Source organism: Crotalus tigris, unplaced genomic scaffold (assembly GCF_016545835.1).
Source record: "Crotalus tigris isolate CLP2741 ecotype Arizona unplaced genomic scaffold, ASM1654583v1 scf7180000020347.5012614909:4044961, whole genome shotgun sequence".
In the NCBI taxonomy this organism is placed as follows: domain Eukaryota; kingdom Metazoa; phylum Chordata; class Lepidosauria; order Squamata; family Viperidae; genus Crotalus; species Crotalus tigris.
The window spans coordinates 2,495,540-2,515,315 of NW_024097978.1; the positions used below are offsets into that span (position 1 = coordinate 2,495,540).

General features: G+C 39.9%; 1 protein-coding gene across 5 annotated transcripts in view; it reads left to right on the plus strand.

Moving 5' to 3' along the window:
• Window positions 1-3,499: 3,499 nt before the first annotated feature.
• The window catches only part of SLC22A15 (solute carrier family 22 member 15), a 48,806-nt gene continuing 32,529 nt past the window's right edge, over window positions 3,500-19,776 (plus strand). Inside the window, exons 1-5 of one of the 5 annotated variants that reach the window (XM_039366520.1) lie at window positions 3,500-3,928; window positions 9,186-9,398; window positions 10,458-10,781; window positions 11,935-12,067; window positions 14,123-14,287. In XM_039366520.1, the coding sequence (XP_039222454.1) occupies window positions 3,665-3,928; window positions 9,186-9,398; window positions 10,458-10,781; window positions 11,935-12,067; window positions 14,123-14,287 (1,099 nt within the window). In that variant the 5' untranslated portion in view covers window positions 3,500-3,664. Of the gene's footprint in view, window positions 3,929-9,185; window positions 10,023-10,457; window positions 10,782-11,934; window positions 12,068-14,122; window positions 14,288-19,776 lie in introns of all 5 variants that reach the window. The other 4 variants (XR_005559555.1, XM_039366523.1, XM_039366524.1 and 1 more) reach the window with 4 other exon arrangements.

Consider the following 19,776-nt stretch of genomic DNA (forward strand, 5'->3'; position numbering starts at 1 on the left):
ACCACATATCTCATAATGGGATAGAAATGGATCCAGAAAAAGTCAGGGCAGTACTGGAATGGGCACCGCCACACACAAGGAAACAGTTGTAAAGTTTCCTGGAGTTCACTAATTTCTACCATCAGTTCATCCCTTCTTTTGCACAAATCGCGCTTCCCATTACAAACTTGCTAAAAATGAGAGGGGGGGGGGCAAACCAAAACCCAGCCAACCATTAAAATGGACTATGGAATGTCAAGCCACATTCGAAAAGCTGAAAAGACTTCTTGCAGTCCTGAAACAGACACAGAGAAGCCTTTTGTCATACAAGCACATGCTAGCGATGTAGTGGCAGGTGCAGTACTGTTCCAAAAAAATCAAGGGGGCCAACTGTAGCCCTGTGCTTATACATCCAGAAAACTCACAGAGACAGAACAGAGGTGGGCAGTATGGGAGAAGGAAGCCTATGCAGTACACTGGGCCCTCCTCACATGGAGGCATTTCCTGGAAGAAAGTAAAATCTCCTTCTAGGTATAGACTGACCACAAGAACCTTGAAGCCTTAAAAAAAAAACCAAAAAACTGTCACCAAAACAAGCTAGGTGGTCTCAACACTTCCACCAGTTTAACTTTATTATCAAATACCTGCCTGGGGGAAAAAATTCTTAGCAGATGCTTTGTCAAGGTTGGCACAGTATAACAGTACCAAAACAGAAGTGGTGAATCCCCTCATGCCATCTAAGAAATTAGCGGCTTCAGTAACCACACACTTGCAAGCAAAGAAATCGAAACCCCTGTATAGAGAAGCAGGAGTGGAGTTCAGACAGGCTCTGAAAACAGATGAATGGTTCCTGAGCCATAAAAACCTCTACTCGATAGATGATGGACTGCCTTGGGTGGGTGGGGGGAACTATATGTGCCCAAAGCTCAGAGACTAAAATTTATGCAACTATGTCATGACTCAAAAATGATTAGACATTTTGCATTTGTAAAAACACTCCATCTGGTAAAAAGACAGTTTTGATGGCCATCCATAAAGAAGGACATTGAAAACTATGTTGCTAGTTGCCTCATCTGTGCAGTGGCAAAACGAAGACAGGGTAGAACATGGACTATTGCAGGCAGTAGCAAGCCCATCAGCACCTTGGCAGGAGATTTCCATGGATTTTATCGTGATCAGACAGTCATTTGGGTGGTGACTGACCTGTTCTCCAAACAGGTGCATTTCATTCCATGCATCAAGATTCCCACGGCCAAGACTCTAGCAAAGATGTGCAACATATCTACCAATTACATGGGGCTCCACAACGCATAATTTCAGACGGGGGTTGCAATTCACATCAGAGTTCTGGAGAGCATTTTTGGACCTTCTGGGGACCTCAACTCATGTGACAGATGATCTCACCTAACGGCTTCATAACATAATATCTTCATGTAGATCCTTAACAGAATAACAGAGTTGGAAGGGACTTTGGAGGTCTTCAAGTCTAACCCTCTGCTCAAGCAGGAGACCCTATACCCGTGGTGGCAAACCTATTGCACGTGTGCCACAGGTGGCACACAGAGCCCTCTCTCTGGGCACGCGCGCTGTCACCCCAGTCCTAGGCCTTCAGCTGGGTTTTATAAAACTTTTTCACTTTAGGCCTCCGCTGTGTGCCAAAAAAAGAGGGTTCAATCAATCAGTCAATTTCAACTTCTTGCGGGGAAAAAAAAGATCTCGCAAAGTTGGAATTGATTGAACTTTTTAGTCCCATCCAATCTGCCGTTACCACTGCAGCCATGCCCACCCAATGGGCCACACCCACCCAATGGGCCATGCCCACCCCACACCCGACGATACATAAGTGGGTTTTGGGTTGCAGTTTGGACATTCGGTCTCTAAAAGGTTCGCCATCACTGCTCTATACCATTTCAGACAAGTGGCTCTCCAGTCTCTTTTTGGACCCTCCATAACTTCTGAAGGCAAAACATTTCACTAGTTTATTGTTCTCACTGTCAGAAAATTTCTCCTTAGTTCTAGGTTGCTAGCCTCTTGAATTAGTTTCTATCCATTGCTTCTTGTCTTGCCTTCTGGTGCTGTGCAAAATTAGTTGACCCCCACTTCTTTGTGGCAGCCCCTCAAATATTGGAACTTTGCTACATATCATCCCTACTCCTTTTCACTAGACTACACATACCTAATTCCTGCCATCATTCTTCGTATGTTTTATCCTCCAGCCCCTTAATCATCTTGGTTGCTCTTCTCTGCACTCTTTTCAGAGTCTCAACCTTTTGTATTGTGACCAAAATTGGATGCAGTATTGTGGTCTTACCAAAGCCTTATAAAACGGTACTAACACTTCACATGATTTTGATTCTATTCCTGTTAATGCAGTCTAGGATTATACTTGCTTTTTCAGCTGCAGCAGCACACTACTGGCTCATATTTAGGTGACTGTCCAGTGACCCTCTCATAGTTACTGCTATTGAGCCAAGTTTCACCTAATCTGTACTTGTACATTTGGTTTTTCCTACCTCAGTGTAAAACCTTACTTTTCTCTGCATTGAATTTCATTTTGTTACATAGGACCCAGTGTTCAAGTCTGTTGAGATCCATTTGGATCCTGAGCCTATCATCTAGGGTATTGGCTATTTCTACCAGCTTGTTGTTGTCTGCAAATTTGATGAGTTCCCTCATCTAAATCAATTATGAAGATGTTGAAGAGTACTGGGCCTAAAATGGAACCTTGGGGTACAGTGCATACTTCCCTCCATATAGATGTAGTTCCATGAAGAACTACACATCAAGTGTGGTTTATCAACCAGCTATGAATCCATCTGGTGGTAATGCTGTCTATCCTATCCTACTTTTCTAGATTACCAAGAAGTAGGTTGTGGTCTACTTTGTTAAATGCCTAACTGAAATCCAAGTATATTTATGTCCACAGCATTTCACTGGTCCATTAATTTTATTTGTTAAAAAGGGAGCGAATACCAAGTCCTGCGGCACCCCACAAAATAATTGCCTGCTTCTCCCACAGTGGTGATGTCTGAAGCAGAACCAGGTGCTGTGGAGGGGCTCTTCCACAGACAAAGCAGTGCTGACTCTTCATTATGTTGGCCTACACTTTTCCATTAGCAACTGAGAGCCTTAGTATATATCAAGAGGGCTCATCTCCTTTCTGAATTCAGATATTTGATTCAATCATCTTAACAAGAACCAAATCTCTAAATTGGAATTAAACCATTAAAATGCCTGAACAGAATGTACTCTTGTCATTTCTTCCAAATAATACGAATCTAACAATGGGCTAGTTTCAATCCTACTCCCGCATAATGAAGTATGGCTGCATTTATGCAATCACTTTAATTGGGTGGAAGAAACTTGTGCGATAAATGTCAGGAGAGGAATCTGAATTCTTTCTCCAGGCCTCAGTGCCCTACCTAATTAACCGTGTTGCATGGTTTCACGGGCTTCTAGGTCTACTTTATTTGCTTAGTTTTCAAAGCACTTTGCATCCTGAACCTTATTTCTTACACAGAGAAGGTGCAGTTTTAAGAAGAATCTGAACTTCGGTGCCTGACAGAAGGAGTGGAGACGAGCGACCCCTAACGCCCAACCGCAGCTGCACTTTCCCAAGTGAGCACCTTACCCGGCAGGACAAAGGCGACGTCTGACATAACCCGGAAATCTCTTACCTAGCTGAATGGTTTTCCTAGAGCGGAAGTCGGAATTCCTTTCTGCGCATGTCTACTTCTGCTCTCTGCTTCTCGGATGCGGATTCTGTGGACGCTGCCTCACTCGGTTCCGGAAAAGAGAATTCTGGGGAAGGGGATGCGCGACCCGGGAGGAGGAGGAAGACCGCCACCTTGCTATTCTCGCCATGGAGGTGGAAGAGGCCTTCTCTCTGGTGGGCCAGATGGGCCCCTTCCAGGTGTGGCTTTGCGTCTTGCTGGCCGCGCTGCTCCAGGTGAGAGAGACTCCTGGGGGGGGGGCATCTCTTGTCGCGAGGAGTGGGGTGCTCGCATGACCCATCAGGGAAGAGCCGCTTTAGTCCTGGGCAGGTCGCGGTTCGCCGCGCAGGGCGATTTACTTCGGGAAAGAGCGTTTTATGATGTCCTGGTTGGTGTGAGGTTCCCGCCCTCTTGTGTCGGCTGAACATATGTAGGGAATTTTAAGGGGCGATTAAGAGAGCAAGATGGTGGTTAAAAGGCATGCTGTCTATTTTAAGTAAATAATAATAATAATAATAATAATAATAATAATAATAATAATAATAATAATAATAATAATAATAATAATAATAATAATAATACATTCAGAATGTAGAGGCAAACCAGGGGGAGTTGGCAGTGAAAGAATCCAGTAGAGATATACAACTGTTCTCATTTGGAAACCAGGCACCTCTTCCTCAGGAAGAACAAAACCCTCTAACTAAAGAAATAAAAGAATTGAAACAAAGAATAATTGAGCATCTAGAACAGCACAAAAACAACAGAATAAGGCTGCCTGCATTGAAGCTTGTTCCAAAGAAACAGCTAGCACAAGCATTAAAAGATGCAAATACTGCAATAGCAAGTATAAGCACCAATTCACTGCAAGAAACAAACCAATTAATGTACAGCACAGCTGCAGTTATAACAGAATACCTGGGATGTAAAATCAACAAAAAAGAAAAACAAACAAACAGTGCACCACAAAAATGGAAGGTTAGACTAGAAAATAAGATCAGCAAGTTAAGATCACATGCAAGCAAGCTAGAACAGATGAAAGAAAAGAAGCTGAAGAACAAGAAGACCAAAGAATACCTAATCAAGAAATACCACTTAGAAACAAGGAAGATCAAGGAAGCACTGGAAATAATAAAGCAACAAATAACAGCTATAGCCAGGAAAATCAGTAGATATGAAGCTCGAATTGCAAACTATAGGCAGAACCTCCAATTTCAATCCAATCAGAAACGTTTCTACCAATCCATCAATGGAGAAACTGCAAGGAATCAGTCAGTACCTGACAAGGAAGAAACAGTGCAATTCTGGAAGCAGATATGGGATAACCCAAAGAAATACAACAAGGATGCAGCTTGGTTAAAAGAGGTGGATGCAAATAAAACAGAAGTTGAAATGAAAGAACTAGTAATAACAACAAAAATGGTAGAAAAAAGAGCAAAGAAAATCAAAAATTGGTCAGCACCAGGTGAAGATGAACTGCATGGGTTTTGGTTGAAACATCTAACTGTTATACACCCACTCATTGCCAAGCAGTTCAACAATATACTACAAGGAGGAGAAATTGAAAAGTGGCTAACAACTGGGAAAACCTACCTAATAATGAAAAATCCAGCAAAAGGGGCAACACCAGGTAACTACAGGCCAATTACCTGCTTACCAACAACTTTCAAATTACTAACTGGTGTGGTAGCTGATGCAGTACAACAGCATCTAGTTGAAAACAATCTCTTTCCACCTGAGCAGAAAGGAAACCGCCCCAATAGCAGAGGAACAAAAGATCAACTCCTAATAGACAAAATGATCTTGGAAAACTGCAAGAGAAGGAAGACCAACCTGAATGTGGCATGGATTGACTACAAAAAGGCATTTGACTCTCTGCCACATGATTGGATAATCAAGTGCCTAGAAATAACAGGAGTAAGTAGAAACATCAGAAAATTTGTGCAAAAATCGATGGCACAATGGAAGACACAGTTGCAGATCAATGGTGAGAAGCTGGGAGAGGTTAATATCAAGAGAGGAATATTTCAAGGAGATTCATTATCACCATTACTATTTGTTATTGCACTGTTTCCTCTGTCAACAATACTGAATAACTCAGGACATGGCTATCAAACATCAAAAACATCTGCTAGACTATCCCATCTCCTTTACATGGATGATCTGAAGCTGTATGGAAAAACATCATCTGAAATAGAATCGCTGCTCAACACTGTCCGTATATATAGCCAAGATATTGTAATGGAGTTTGGCTTGGACAAATGTGCCACACTTACTATCAAACAAGGAAAAATAGTGAAAACTGAAGGAATCAAGATGCCCCACGAAAATAACATTAAGAGTCTGGATGAGGAAGAGTACTACAAATACTTGGGTATCCTTCAAGCTGACAACATCAAGCACACTGAAGTCAAGAAAAAGATTAGAGGTGAATACATCAAGAGAGTGAAGAAGATCTTAAAGTCCAAACTCAATGGAGGAAATACCATAAAGGCAATCAACACCTGGGCAATCCCAGTCATTAGGTACACAGCTGGAATAGTGGACTGGACTCAAGCAGAACTAAAAGCAATGGATAGGCAGACCAGAAAAATAATGACAATGAATCATGCCCTTCATCCACGCAGTGACATTGATAGACTTTATCTACCAAGGCAAATAGGTGGGCGTGGAATGCTACAAGTACATCAGATGGTTGAAGAAGAAAAAATGGCTTTGGAAGAATATCTGAAGAACAATGATGAAGATGCACTGAAATTAGTATATCAGGAAGGCTTACTAACTACTGGAGAGACCAAACTGGCCTACAAGAAAGACCAAATGAAGAACAAAATAGAGGCATGGGAAGACAAAGCACTACATGGCCAATACATTAAAAAAATAGCTGGGAAAGCAGATAATAATAAAACCTGGCAATGGCTAAGAGCAGGAAAATTGAAGAAAGAGACCGAGGGACTAATTCTGGCTGCACAAGACCAAGCCTTAAGGACAAATGCATACAAAGTCAAAATTGAGAAGACAGCAACAGACAGTAAGTGCCGCCTATGCAAAGAAGCTGAAGAAACAGTGGACCACTTGGTAAGCTGTTGCAAGAAGATTGCACAGACTGATTACAAGCAGCGGCATGACAAAGTAGCAACAATGGTGCATTGGAAGATCTGCAAAAAATATCATTTGCCTGTAAGCAAAAACTGGTGGGATCATAAAATAGAGAAAGTCATAGAAAATGATAAAATTAAACTGCTCTGGGACTTCAGAATTCAAACAGACAAGCACCTGCAACATAACACCCCAGACTTAACAATTGTCGATAAGAAAGACAAAAAAGTCTGGATAGTGGACGTGGCAGTGCCTGGAGACAGCAGAATAGAAGAGAAAGAACTGGAGAAGATAACAAAATACAAAGACCTACAAATAGAAATAGAAAGACTGTGGCAAAAGCAAGCAAGGGTAGTACCAATAGTCATAGGCTCCTTGGGTGCAATCCCAAAACAACTGGAGCACCACTTGAACACCATTGGCATTGACAAATTTGCTATTAGTCAATTGCAAAAGGCGGCCTTATTAGGAACTGCTTCCATCCTGCGACGATACCTGTAATACCATCAAACATCCACATCTGCCTATCCCAGGTCCTGGGTAAGGACTCGATAGGTAGACAAAATGCCAAATCCAGTCTGAACATCTGGCTGACTGTGCGATGATTGATAATAATAATAAAGTTGGAAGGGACCTTGGAAGTTATCTAGTCCAACCCCCTGCTCAGGCAGGAAACCCTATACCATTTCAGACAAATGGCTGTCCAGTCTCTTCTTAAAAACTTCCAGTGTTGGAGCATTCACCACTTTGGAGGCAGGTTGTTCCACTGGTTAATTGTTCTAACTGTCAGGAAGTTTCTCCTTAGTTCTAGGTTGCTTCTCTCCTTGATTAGTTTCCACCCGTTGCTTCTTGTCCTGCCTTCAGGCGCTTTGGAAAATAGCTTGACTCCTTCTTTGTGGCAGTCCCTGAGATATTGGAATACTGCTAGCATGTCCCCCCTTGTCCTTCTCTTCATTAAACTAGACATACCCAATTCCAGCAGCCTGAGATGCCTAGCCCTGTTATCTATAAACTGCGAGAAGACTTTAGGCAGGCTACACGAGTTTACAAATTGGGGTGAAATGTAGATTTTATGTCTTAAGGCAGGTGATCAGCTTTTCTACTTTGAAGCTGGCAAATTTGTTGGCAACTGCCAGACTCATTACCAAGTCCACTACCTTTTGGATTTTCAGTTCAGAACTGAGGATGGGAGCCAAGGATTTTCAATAAGACGGTTTGTTCTAGCTATGATTTTAGTTTGGGTTTGGTTTGGCCTCTTGGCCCAAGTAAATGCTATGGGATTCTAGAAGTATATATTTTACTATTTTTCTTTTAATTTATCAGACCTAATTTGTTAGGGAAGATGTCCTACCTAGGAGGATCGTTTGATCTGAGTATCAGGTATAGATATAATAGTTGGAAACATCTGTTTGGACTGCATCTTTCTAATGGCAAAGGACATGACTGAAAATATTAATATTCATATTTTGTGTGCAAATCATTGAAGGATGTTTGAGATGTAGATGGTTTAAAATATATGAGTCATTTGTTGGTTAACATAGCGTGTTTATTGAATAAAGATTTTTCAGCTATACATTGCATCTATCAATTCACTGTATATTTTTTTATAGAAGTCTGAATTATCAGTTTTTTCTATTTCACTCAAGCTGAGAAGCTATAATTAAAGAGAGGCTTCCTTGTTTGGTCAGATTTTATAACGATTTTATAGGCAGGCAAAGACTCAGTCATATCTTAGTGTGGACAAGTTGTGACTGAAGTATTCAAAGAATTCAATTTGCTAGTATTTGAAGTCCAGTATAATCCAAGAGGTAAAAAAAAGGTTACTCTTTTGGCTTTTAAGCAATTTGTTATGTGGAATTTATTTAGTTACTTAGTATCCTGTCTTTATTAAAACTCACTTTTTACAAACCTGCAATCCTGTAATTTCGGGTAGAATCGGGATAACTGGATGGATCTGAGCGTTTACTTGCCGGATGCCCTTCCTGACGCCATGTGAAGTTTGTAGCAGATATTTTTTTTCTTTGCACCCTAAGTGAAAAACATCTGCCGCTACCTAGGCTTGAACTCTCAACCTTCCAAGTGGGAGGTGAGCATCTTTAGCACTAGGCCACCATGCTGCTTGTATCCTACCTTTATTATGTTTACAGATAACTCAAGGTAGTGAACATATCCAGCACACCATCCTCCTCCTATTTCCCCACAACAACAACACTGTGAGATGGGGTTGGGCTGAGAGAGAGTGATTGGTCCAAAGTCACCCAGCTGGCTTTCATAGTCTTCCCCTTTCAAGCCTGGTGCTTTAACCACTAAACCAAACTGGGTCTCCAATATCTGAATTCTTTGAATGTTGTCTGTTTATCTGGCACTGATCTTGATGCTGTTTTTTTCTTGTTTCAGCTCTATGTAGCCAGTGAAGCGGTCCTCATTGCACTAGTAGGAGCAATACCACCTTATCACTGGGATCTTGAAGGAATACTAGCTAATCATAGCCATAGTAATGACACAACTATTGAAGAAAACAACTTTAGAAAGTGGCTTCTAACAGCCAATTGGAGTGACCTTCATAAATACGTACATTTTAACAGCAATTTTACTTCAATAGCCTCTGAGGTATGAAGCATAATAATTTCTGTGGAAAGGCTGAATATTATAACTTTAGTATTAGAACCTGGAAGTCATAAGCACCAATGTTAAGCTTTTGGACAAAATAAAAACAAAAACAGTAATATGAACCTTGTTTCAGAGGCAACTAAAATGTCTCATAGTAGTGACTGAGTTGTTGATAGAAACTTAGTGAAGGGTGGAAGAAAGACCATCTGAAAAAGCCTTTATTTTCCAGTAATCATCATCACCAGTGAGGAGAGGAAAATCCTTAGCCATACATTGTCTAAGCCAAAAAGAACTTTTCCTATTGTCTTCACTGTCCCTTCTGGAGAGTTTCAGTTGTCATGTTCAGGAACCTCTTGCCTTCCTTGATGCATTTCAATGTAGCAATTGTTTTCTCAAATCCCTTTGTTTTCTCCTCCAATAAAAAATCAACATTCATTTGCACCAAATGCTGTTTGCGTGTTCCTCAGGCAAGAAGACCAATGTCATACACATTTTGACAGTCATGATGTTTTCCTAATTCATGTTACTTGGACCCTTCCTTGCTGTCTTTTATAAGCACACTTCCATGCAGATCTTTCCTGTTTGCATTCTATAGTTATGAGCTCCCAAAAGTTGCCTCTCTGGGTGAGTAATAATCTGAGTCGAAAGAAAATAAGAAATATGAAAAAAATGCCTTCCCCTTGATCTCCAGTGCCAGATTCCAATTTGTTCTTTCTGCTTAATCACTTGCCAACTCTCATTGGAGGTGTGACTCCAAAGACACTGACTCTTAGCACTGATGATTTGACCACAGTGGAGCAGCAAGATATACATTTTTAAAAATTTATTCTGTGCCTCCTCTTTGTTTACACCTCTGCCTGTTCTGCCTATCTAAATGATGCTAATTTCAAATAATTTCCTTCTGCCTTTGTACCCCCCCAACACAGAATGCTCTTAGACACTCTTTCTGATAGGATGTTGCTAGGTACTAGATTTTGCCTATCCCTGTAATGCATTTCCAGTAAATATATATTGCTTCTGTTATAGTTATAACATCTGTTTCACTAATTATTGTTCAAGCCAGATAACAGCTGTCAGGAACGTTCTCTTGCAAATGTAGAATCTCCAGCATATCCTATGTCTGCTGCAAGTGAAAATGGGAAGCCCCCAGCTACTGCCTCTCCACAGCCTGCTCTGCCCACCACTGCCATCCTCGGCCTTTTTGGCCTGGAGCTCAGCGCAGCAGCAGCAGCAGGAGATATGAAAGTGGGATGCCCCCAACCACCAGTCTGCGCTCTCTTGCTCACTCACCCATCCACAGCAAGTTGTCCCCATGGCAAGTTAGCTGTGTGGAATTGTCCTGTGCTGTCTTGGCAGCGATCTGGTGGTGGTGAACTGGCCGCAGTGAGTTGTCCTAGATTCACTCTAAAAGTCAGCCATTAAGTTGGATGTCAGTCTCTTGGTATCAGAGCAGAAATAGTATTCCCTCATTGATATAAGAATCATAGTACTCCAAGATTTCTACTGAACAGCTTTGAACAGCAAAGTTGAATTGTTATTATTTTGCAGAAGTACATAAAAGTAGTTCGATAGCAAATGAATAGTTTTTGATGAATGAATTTAGCTTGAAAAGGCCTTGACAAATAGAAAGTATAGGAAAACATAAATAAATGCAATTGTAAAGGTTCACTGAAAAACATCAACTCCTATTCTCTTTTATGGAGAGTTTGTTCATTTAACTTGATGGTTTCCTGGATTATCTGATTATTTATAGTCAATTCTAAAAAATTGAAAAGACTGCCCTAAAATCTAGGAAAGTTAACCCTCAACCTAAAAGGCAATCATGTTTTTTGTCAATCTCTTTTTCTAGAAAGATTGAAAGAGTTAAGTTATTTCAGTGACTACTTGTCATGGCTGCCTCTCTCCTATCCAAGCTTCATGAGCTGATAACCTGGCCTTAGCAAGGAGTGGGGGGAGACAGTTTGAGTGGAATGGTTGGCATTACTGTTCTTGTCAGTCTCCAAGTCTACTCAGATCTCTTTGGAAATCAATTTGTGTTAGGCGTTGTGTAGCCATATTCTAGATAGCCCTGCCTGTAATTTCAATAGTTGTAATGGCAGTGGTTAGCTTATTTTCCAGGGGATCTGATAGCCAATACAATTTTAAACATGTATTAAGCATTCTTTCTGAAACTTTAAGAAGAACTTTTAGGATTTTCCCCAGCCCTGGAGCTTCATTTGAATCTGACCCTATAGAGTTTGAAGGTCAGTGTTTAAAAGGATATTGCTGTCTTATTGACTCTGTGGTTGAGCATAAGAATGCAAGTGAGGATATTGAATGAAACTTGATGTGATAAACAATTCAAATCCTTTTCAGTTTGCATCAGGAATGTCAACCTGCTCTTTTCTATTGTTTTTAGATACCCATCTGCCAAATAGAATAGCTGAAAGATGGAAGATTAGTTTTGAATATGGTTTAGTTTTCCTCTTGTTGAAAGATATAGTACTTCTGATAAGTTCCATTAGATTCTGCCTAACATTCTCTTTTCTGTCCATAGTGGCTTTTAATTGGCAATACTTCATATAAGATCAGTGTTGCCAGTTCATGTTTCTTTGGTGGTGTGTTTGTTGGAGTAATTACTTTTGGACAACTATCAGATCATTTTGGGAGGAAAAAAGTCTTTCTCATAGGTAAGTTGTGTTAGAATTTAATAGAAAATGTTAGTCTTCTCTGTTTAATATTTGGAAAATATGACCAAGAAAGCTGAGTAAATCCTCAGGTAGCCAAATTTAATCTGCTTTTTTCAAAGGAGATCCCCTTGTTGAGGGATTTACTATTCTTTATTCCAGTCCTTAAGGTACCTTCTTGCAGATGGAAGGGAAGGGACTTTTCTCTGATATGTGTGTTTGTGGAAGAAACAATGTATAGCAATTGAGAGTTCCTTTGGTTGACTATTCCCTCCAATGGATGATAACTAATTTCTCGAACCATCACAGAAAAACAGTTGCTGCCTCAGAACTAGAAAGCCGCATGGGAATATCCTACTGAGTAATGTACCTAGAAATACCTACATCTAGAAATGAGGTATCCTAGTGGACCACACTTTAGTATGAACCAGCAGTGTTCTACGGCTACCAAAAAAGCAAATGCAGTCCCAGGCTGCATCAACAGAGGAATAGCATGAAGATCACGAGACATGATAGTATTTCTCTATGCTGTACTAGTATAGCCACACTTGGAATACTATGTCCAGTTCTGGTCACCATACTATAAAAAAGATGCTGAGACCTTAAAAAGAATGCAAAGAAGAGCAACTATGATAATAGGGGATCTGCAGGATAAATTGTACAAGGAATGGTTAAGACAAATAGGTATGTCCAGCCTAGTGAAGAGAAGAATTAGGGGTGACATGACAGCTATTTTCCTGTACATGAGGAGCTGTCACAGAGAAGTGGGGGGTCGACTTATTCTCCAAAGTGCCTGAGGGCAGAACAAGAAGCAACAGATGGAAGCTTGTTAAAGAGAGATCCAATCTGCGACTAAGGAGAAACATCCTTACAGAACAATTAACCAATGGAACATCTTGTCTCCCAGAGTGGATGCACCATCCCTGGAAGTCTTCAAGAAAAGATTGAACAGCCATTTATTTAGGATGATATAAGATTTCCTGCAATGGGTTGAAGTTGAAGATCTCCAACATCCCTTCCAGCCCTGTGATTTTATAAATATTGTTACTCAAGAGTACCCAGATCAGATCAAATGAGGTGATTTCCAATATGTAGAAATGGAAATCACTACAGATAATCCTTGGTTTATGACCATTCAAAAGTATGGTGACTCTGAACAAAGAGATTTATGATTGGTCCCTGAAACTATGACTTTGCAGCACTCCATTGTTCAGATGATCAACATTCAGCCACTTGGCAGCCTGTCCACACTTATAACTGCAGAAGTGCTACAACTTTCCCCACCTGCTTATCTTCACATCTACACCTTTTTGGTCACCTTGCACAGTGGCACTCCTTGGCATCAGTGGTAGGGTTGGGCCTGAAGTCGAGACCTGGGTCCTTTACCAGTCTTGTCCAGCTGCCCCCAGACCTCTATTACAATCCCATTGCCACCACTGCCACTGAGAAATGCTGCCTGAAGCCCCACACTGTAAGCAGCCATCTCAACTCCACCAGCATGGTTCTATAGCTGTTGTCATCCTGCATAGCAGGGTGCAGGGCGTCCAAAAGGACAGAGATGGGGGCAATAGACAGTTGGAGACTGTTGAAGGGGAATCGGTCTCTTACCTTAGAAAAAACAAGGCTTTTGTCTGGGAGGAACCTAGCCCGAGATGACTTTGATTGGGATGGGTCCTCACCTAATAACTAGTAGAATTTGTTTAACAACAACAACAAGGAGTGCTGGGATTGCTGTTGCTATGTGATGTGGTCACGTGATTTCACATTTTACAACTGCATTAGCAACAGATATTACAATCCCAATTGTGGTAAATTCTTCTTTTTCCACAAAATGTGTCTTGTGAATTTTCTTAAAAGTTAATCTGAAACAATATACTTTCATTCAGAACTGAGATTAGTAAATAGTGCCTACTATTTTTGAGTAACTCAGTGCATTTTAATGAAATACCAAAGGATTTTGTTTTATAAGTGTGCTTGATTTTGGGGGAAAAACCCAATAAAACCAGCATTAAACACTATCGAATAATTCTAAAGGATTTTTTTTTCTTTCTCTTCTAGGTTTTGGCCTTGACATTCTATTTGCTGTTGCTAATGGATTTTCTCCTACGTATGAGTTTTTTGCAGTCTCTCGTTTCTTGGTAGGAGTAATGAATGGTGGAATGTCACTGGTTGCTTTTGTCCTGTTGAATGAATGTTTGGGAACTGCTTTTTGGGCATTGGCAGGTACAGATTTAATGGTTAGATCTTTCAGATTTACTCTTTAGCAAATACTCAAGATAATTCAGTAGTACTTAAAAGCTACTTCACATATTAAAAAATTAGAAAGTAGTTTGTCTATGCATGTATAATGTTAATTTCATAATGTTTAATCATGATGTTTGATTCTGTGCTGATGAATATCCTCACCCAGAACCTTCATATAAATGTTAAATAAGAGCTGGGATAGAGTTTGAGCCTGTGGTACTCTCCAAAGCAGAGGCCTATGACTGGAACTTTGTCCTCCTCCTACACTGACGAATCCACCTCCAAAAAAAGAACCACTGGAGAACCATGATCCCCTGCTCCCTGCCCCCTGCATTGATCCAACTACCATGGTCAATGCTATTGAAAGCCACTGAGGTATCAGGATGCCCGGAATGGTTACATTCCCCCACTCAGGGTCTTCCAGAGGTTATCCATGAAGGTGTCCCATGCCATCTTAGTTCTTATCTTGATGTGATATCTGACTGCAGTGGTTCCCAATAATTCCCTTTCTCCAGAAACCTTAGGTCTGCAAATATACCACTTTCTCAGCAATCTTCCCCAAAAAGGAAAGTTGGAGACTGGATGCAAATTGTTTGGTATTGTATTGCTGGGCCCAGGAAGGACCTGGGCGAGATATAATTAGCTTTGGCTTCTCTCAGTCCACAAATAGCTGACTTGTCCCCTTACTATCTAGTGGAGTTTGTTTTTGAATAGATTTTCTCTTCAGATGGTCTTATTATTCTTTAATCCTGCTTGTAAAAGGTTTCAATATAGTCTTTCTGTTTGCCTTTGTTATAGATGTGTGATCTTATATTCATACCTTAGTTGTAAGTTTTTTCATTGATTTTTCTGATCTTAAAAATGTATTTCATTTTCCATATTTTACTCTATTTCTTGAAGTTCTTGATTGAGAGCTCTTTCCATTTCCTTTCCTGCTGAACACTCTGTGTCTACAGAGTCTTGCTGTATTGTTCTTGTTGCCCAAATCCTTTATTCTCTTGCCAATGAGGGCGATCCTTCTAGAAGCTTATATTTCTGCCACCATTACTTTCATTAGAGAGCTCCCTCACTATGTCAAGGTGGTATTGCCCTGTGAGATGTATATTGTCCGCCTAATTGTGCCATTTAGTAAGAGCCATTTTGGCAGCTCTAGTTATGGTCATTAAATGAGGTGCATGTGGGTCATTAAGCAAGGATTTCATGTGATCCCAGCTTCCCTATTGGCTTTGCTTGTGGTAAGCCAATAGGGAAGATTGCAAATTGCAATCACATAATTGTGGCGTGCTGTGTTTGCTGTCATAAATTTGAACAATTATTGAACCTGTAGTCATTATACAAGGACCACATGTAACATCTGCATGTAATAAATACGATTCTACCCATCACTATAGCAGATTTGCCAAAGTGATATTTGGGAATGGCATATTTGGTTTAAACTAAATGTAGTAAAGTTCTGTGATTGTGGACCTTTCTGTTTTTATTTCCTCTGAATGTGCATGTTCCTTCCCATCTCTTGGACTTGTTTCTGCTTCTGTCTTAACTTGTATCCACTGCTGTTCCTATTGCATTTTTCACACCTGTCTTTATTCTCTTTTTGATCTTAATATTTGATCTTCGCTTTAAGCTATCTGCTCCAGCTCTTTTCTTAATTGTCTTGCATTTTCTTTCTTCCTCCCGTCTCCTAGTATTTTGATCCTAGTAGCCTGAGCCCTGCTTTTTTGAAGGATCCCATATGACCTCAGTTCATAATAAATGTTTATGGCAATGGATTTGGAAAAATCAGATAAGGTTTTTATTTTATTTATTTTGAGATTGTGTTTTATTTATTTCTTGAGAAATGGGTCTTCTTTGTTTTTTTCCATTTTTTAAATTCTCGTTATGTAGAAGTCCACCTTTTTGCCCTTAATATGGCAGTCTAATTTTAGTGTGGCAAAATTTTATCTTGAGAACATTTTGAAACATAGTCCTGAAGCTGGAGTATCTACTAAGAATATACTGTATACTAGAAGAATAGAAGAATAGAATAGAGCTGGAAGAGACCTTGGACATCTTTTAGTCCAGCCCCCCACTCAAGCTGGAGAACCTATACCAGGGGTAGGTAACCTTGGCTCTTTTATGACTTGTAGACTTCAACTCCCAGAATTCCTGAGCCAGCATAGCCAAGGTTGCCTACCCCTGACCTATACCATCTCAGACAAGTGATTGTCCAGTATACAGTAATAAATACTTAGAAGTGACTACATTTATGTTTCTCCTAAATATATTTTATAATGTAGTTCTTTGACTATTTTAAATTAAAATAATTTAATTTTTTAAAAATAAAATATGTTAATGATGTTACATGAAGTCTGCAAAAAAGCTATAATATATACATTTACTTTTCTAATAGATTTATCTTAAATCCTATGTGTTCCCTCCTAATTCTTATTTCTGAAGAGAGATTTGAATGTTCAGAATATGTCAGGCATCATTTGGTATAAAATTGTAATTGTACCCACTCATTTCTATCTGATAATGGCATTTTTTTCTTAATTCTTGAGTACAAAAGCAAATTTTATAATCATATGTTTATCTTATTTAATTAGTTCATTCTGGTTGCCTATGCCAACATATTTGTGAATACTATAATTTACATAATAATTTGCTACTAAGATACTAATATCTACATAATAAGTTGCTTGAATTTTTGAATTTTGAAAATTCAAATTTTAAATTTTAAAAAATTACCAAAAATATTTGTACAATATTGTTCCCCTTCCTGATAGGTGGGCCCTCAGTGCAGCTAGCTGCTTCCATTCTGATTGAATAACAAGTGTTTTGTTGCTTGGTGAGGGGAAAAAAGAGGATCAGTGCTTGTTTGTTTCTATCTCTGTTGAAACAGATATGGAAAAGACAGAAAATAGAGTGAATTGGGCCAAAAGCATGTAAGGAATGGATGAGGAACAGGAGGTCAGGATCATGACAGGAAAGTGGTGGGATTGAAAATGTGGGTAAGAATGGAGTTGGAGCCATGAGGAATTTAGATACAGAGAGATTGAAGAAGAAAAGTTTTCTGACTAAGTTGCTTGCGTACTGTATACAGACGGGTTGGGGATGAAACATCTCTCTCAAAATTAGAGATTTGGGAGAGAGTTGAATTACTTTAATTTACCAACACAGTAAAGAGAGATTTGAAACTGACTTGACTGGTGTACCTTCTATGGATTGAAAATTCTATTGGAGCTAAAGGTAATTCAAAGGAAAACTGTTCTGCTTTGGAAATCACACCTCCTTTTTGAATCAAGGTCACTTTCCTGGCAAATTGTTTTTTAAGTTTGTCTATTGTGGGGTGCAAAAATAGGTTTTCTGAATTAAGCTCTGATTTTTATTCTAAGTCATGTTTCCTGTGTCAGTAATTGCATAGAATTAAGAGAGTGATACCAAGCTGGGGGGAATAGCCAATACTTTAGAAGATAGGCTCAAGACCCAAAAGGACATTGATAGACTTGAACATTGGGCCCCATCCAGTAAGATGCAGTTCAGTGGTGAGAAAAGTAAGGTCCTGCACTTAGGCAGGAAAAACCAAATACATAGGTATAGAATAGGCCAGAGGTAGCCAATTAATTTTCCCAAGAGGCTACATGAGAAATTGGGACTGTTGTGGAGGGCTGAACAAATAGGGCTATGTGTGCGTAGGCGCACACAGTCATGTACATATGTAAATTGAAAAAAAATAGTCTCCAAAATAAAAGCAATGTAGTTGTATTGTGTGCATGGTGTATACTTATTTACATTTGATTTCTAATTTTCAATTGACTTATAGTATGCAGTCTGGACAGGGACAGCCAAAGAGCTGTATGTGGCCCGGGAGACACAAAACAGAATGGGACAACTTGCCACAGCCAACTTGTCACGGCCAACTCGCCATGGCCAATTCACTTCAGCCAACTCACCATGGCCAGCTTGCACCGTGGGACAACTCGCCACAGGACAATTCAACAATTCAATTTAACTATTTAAATAAAAAATTATTTAAATTTTTGTCATTCATATTTCATTCTGTCCCTCCTTTTGCATCCTTTCTTTAATTCTATTCTACCATTTCTTTGATATCGGTGTAACTCTTGTCCTGAAGCGAATTGTCCCATGGTGAGTTATCCTACAGTGAGTTGTCCGTGGTGAGTTAGCTGTGACAAGTTGGCTGCGGTGAATTATTATAGGCCCTGTTAAAAATCCCAGGTCTGAAATAGGTGGCACCTGGCTCAATATAAGTGACTGTGAGAGGGATCTAGATGTCCTAATAGACAATCACTTAAGTATGAGCTAGCAGTGTGTTGTGGGTGCCAAAAAAGCCAATGCAATCCTAGGCTGCATCAAAAGAGGGATACTTTCAAGACATTGAGAAGTGATAGTATCACTCTACATTGCACTGGTGGGACCACACTTGAAATACTGCATCCAGTTCTGGTCACCATGATACAAAACAAAATGTTTCCACCTGGGAAAGTGTGCAGAGAAGAGCAACAAATGACAAAGGGTCTGGTGGCTAAATTGTATGATAAACAGTTGAGGGAGCTAGGTATGTCTATTGAAGAGAAAGATTGGTGCAAGGGGGACATGATAGCTGTCTTCCAATACTTGCAGGGTTGTCACAAAGAAGAGGGGATTAAATTATTCTCTGGGGCACCAGAGGACAGGACAAGAAGTACTGAGTGGAAACTTGTTAAAGAAAAATCCAACCTAGAAGTAAGGAGAAATTTTCTGACAATGAAAGCAATTCATGAGTGGAATAGCTTGCCTCCTGGGATTGTAGTTTTTCCATTACTGAAGGTTTTCAAAAATAGACTGGATTACCATTTGGCTGGGATGGTATAAGGCTACTGCACTGAGCAGGAGGCTGGACTAGAAGACCTCTGAGGTCCCTTCCAGCCCTATGATGCTGTGAATTGTTGGCGTTCAGGATACCCTTCTTGATGCCCTTCAGGTTGTCCTTTGAACTTAAAGTGACCCTGAGAAAGGGAACAGAAGCCAGATAACAAAGTGAAAAAATATCGGGACAGGAAGTGAAAAAGGGTTACTTTTATCATAGTGAAGGAATGTAGATCAGGGTGAAAGGAAGATGAAGGTGCTAATCTCAAATACTGGATTTGGGTGATTATTGCTAATATAAAAGCTAGAGGCTTTCCCTGTCTATCCAAATGTCTAGTCCAAATGTCTAGTCAGTACAGTAGTCTACTGTTGATGCAGCTTTGCTGTCTCCTATAATCCAGTTTACAGTCTTGGTCTAGTTGGCTAGAAGCCCAGTGTTCACTAGTTTGGGATTTTAAGAAAGAAACTTTGTATTAGATCTCAACTGCTTTGGTTTATATTATGGTGAATAATTCTAAGGTGACCAACTTTTTTACAGTGAAAAGGAGGACACAAATAAATTGAAGAAAAAAAATATCGTACATAAAAGAAACATTTTATTCATTGCAACAATAATACAG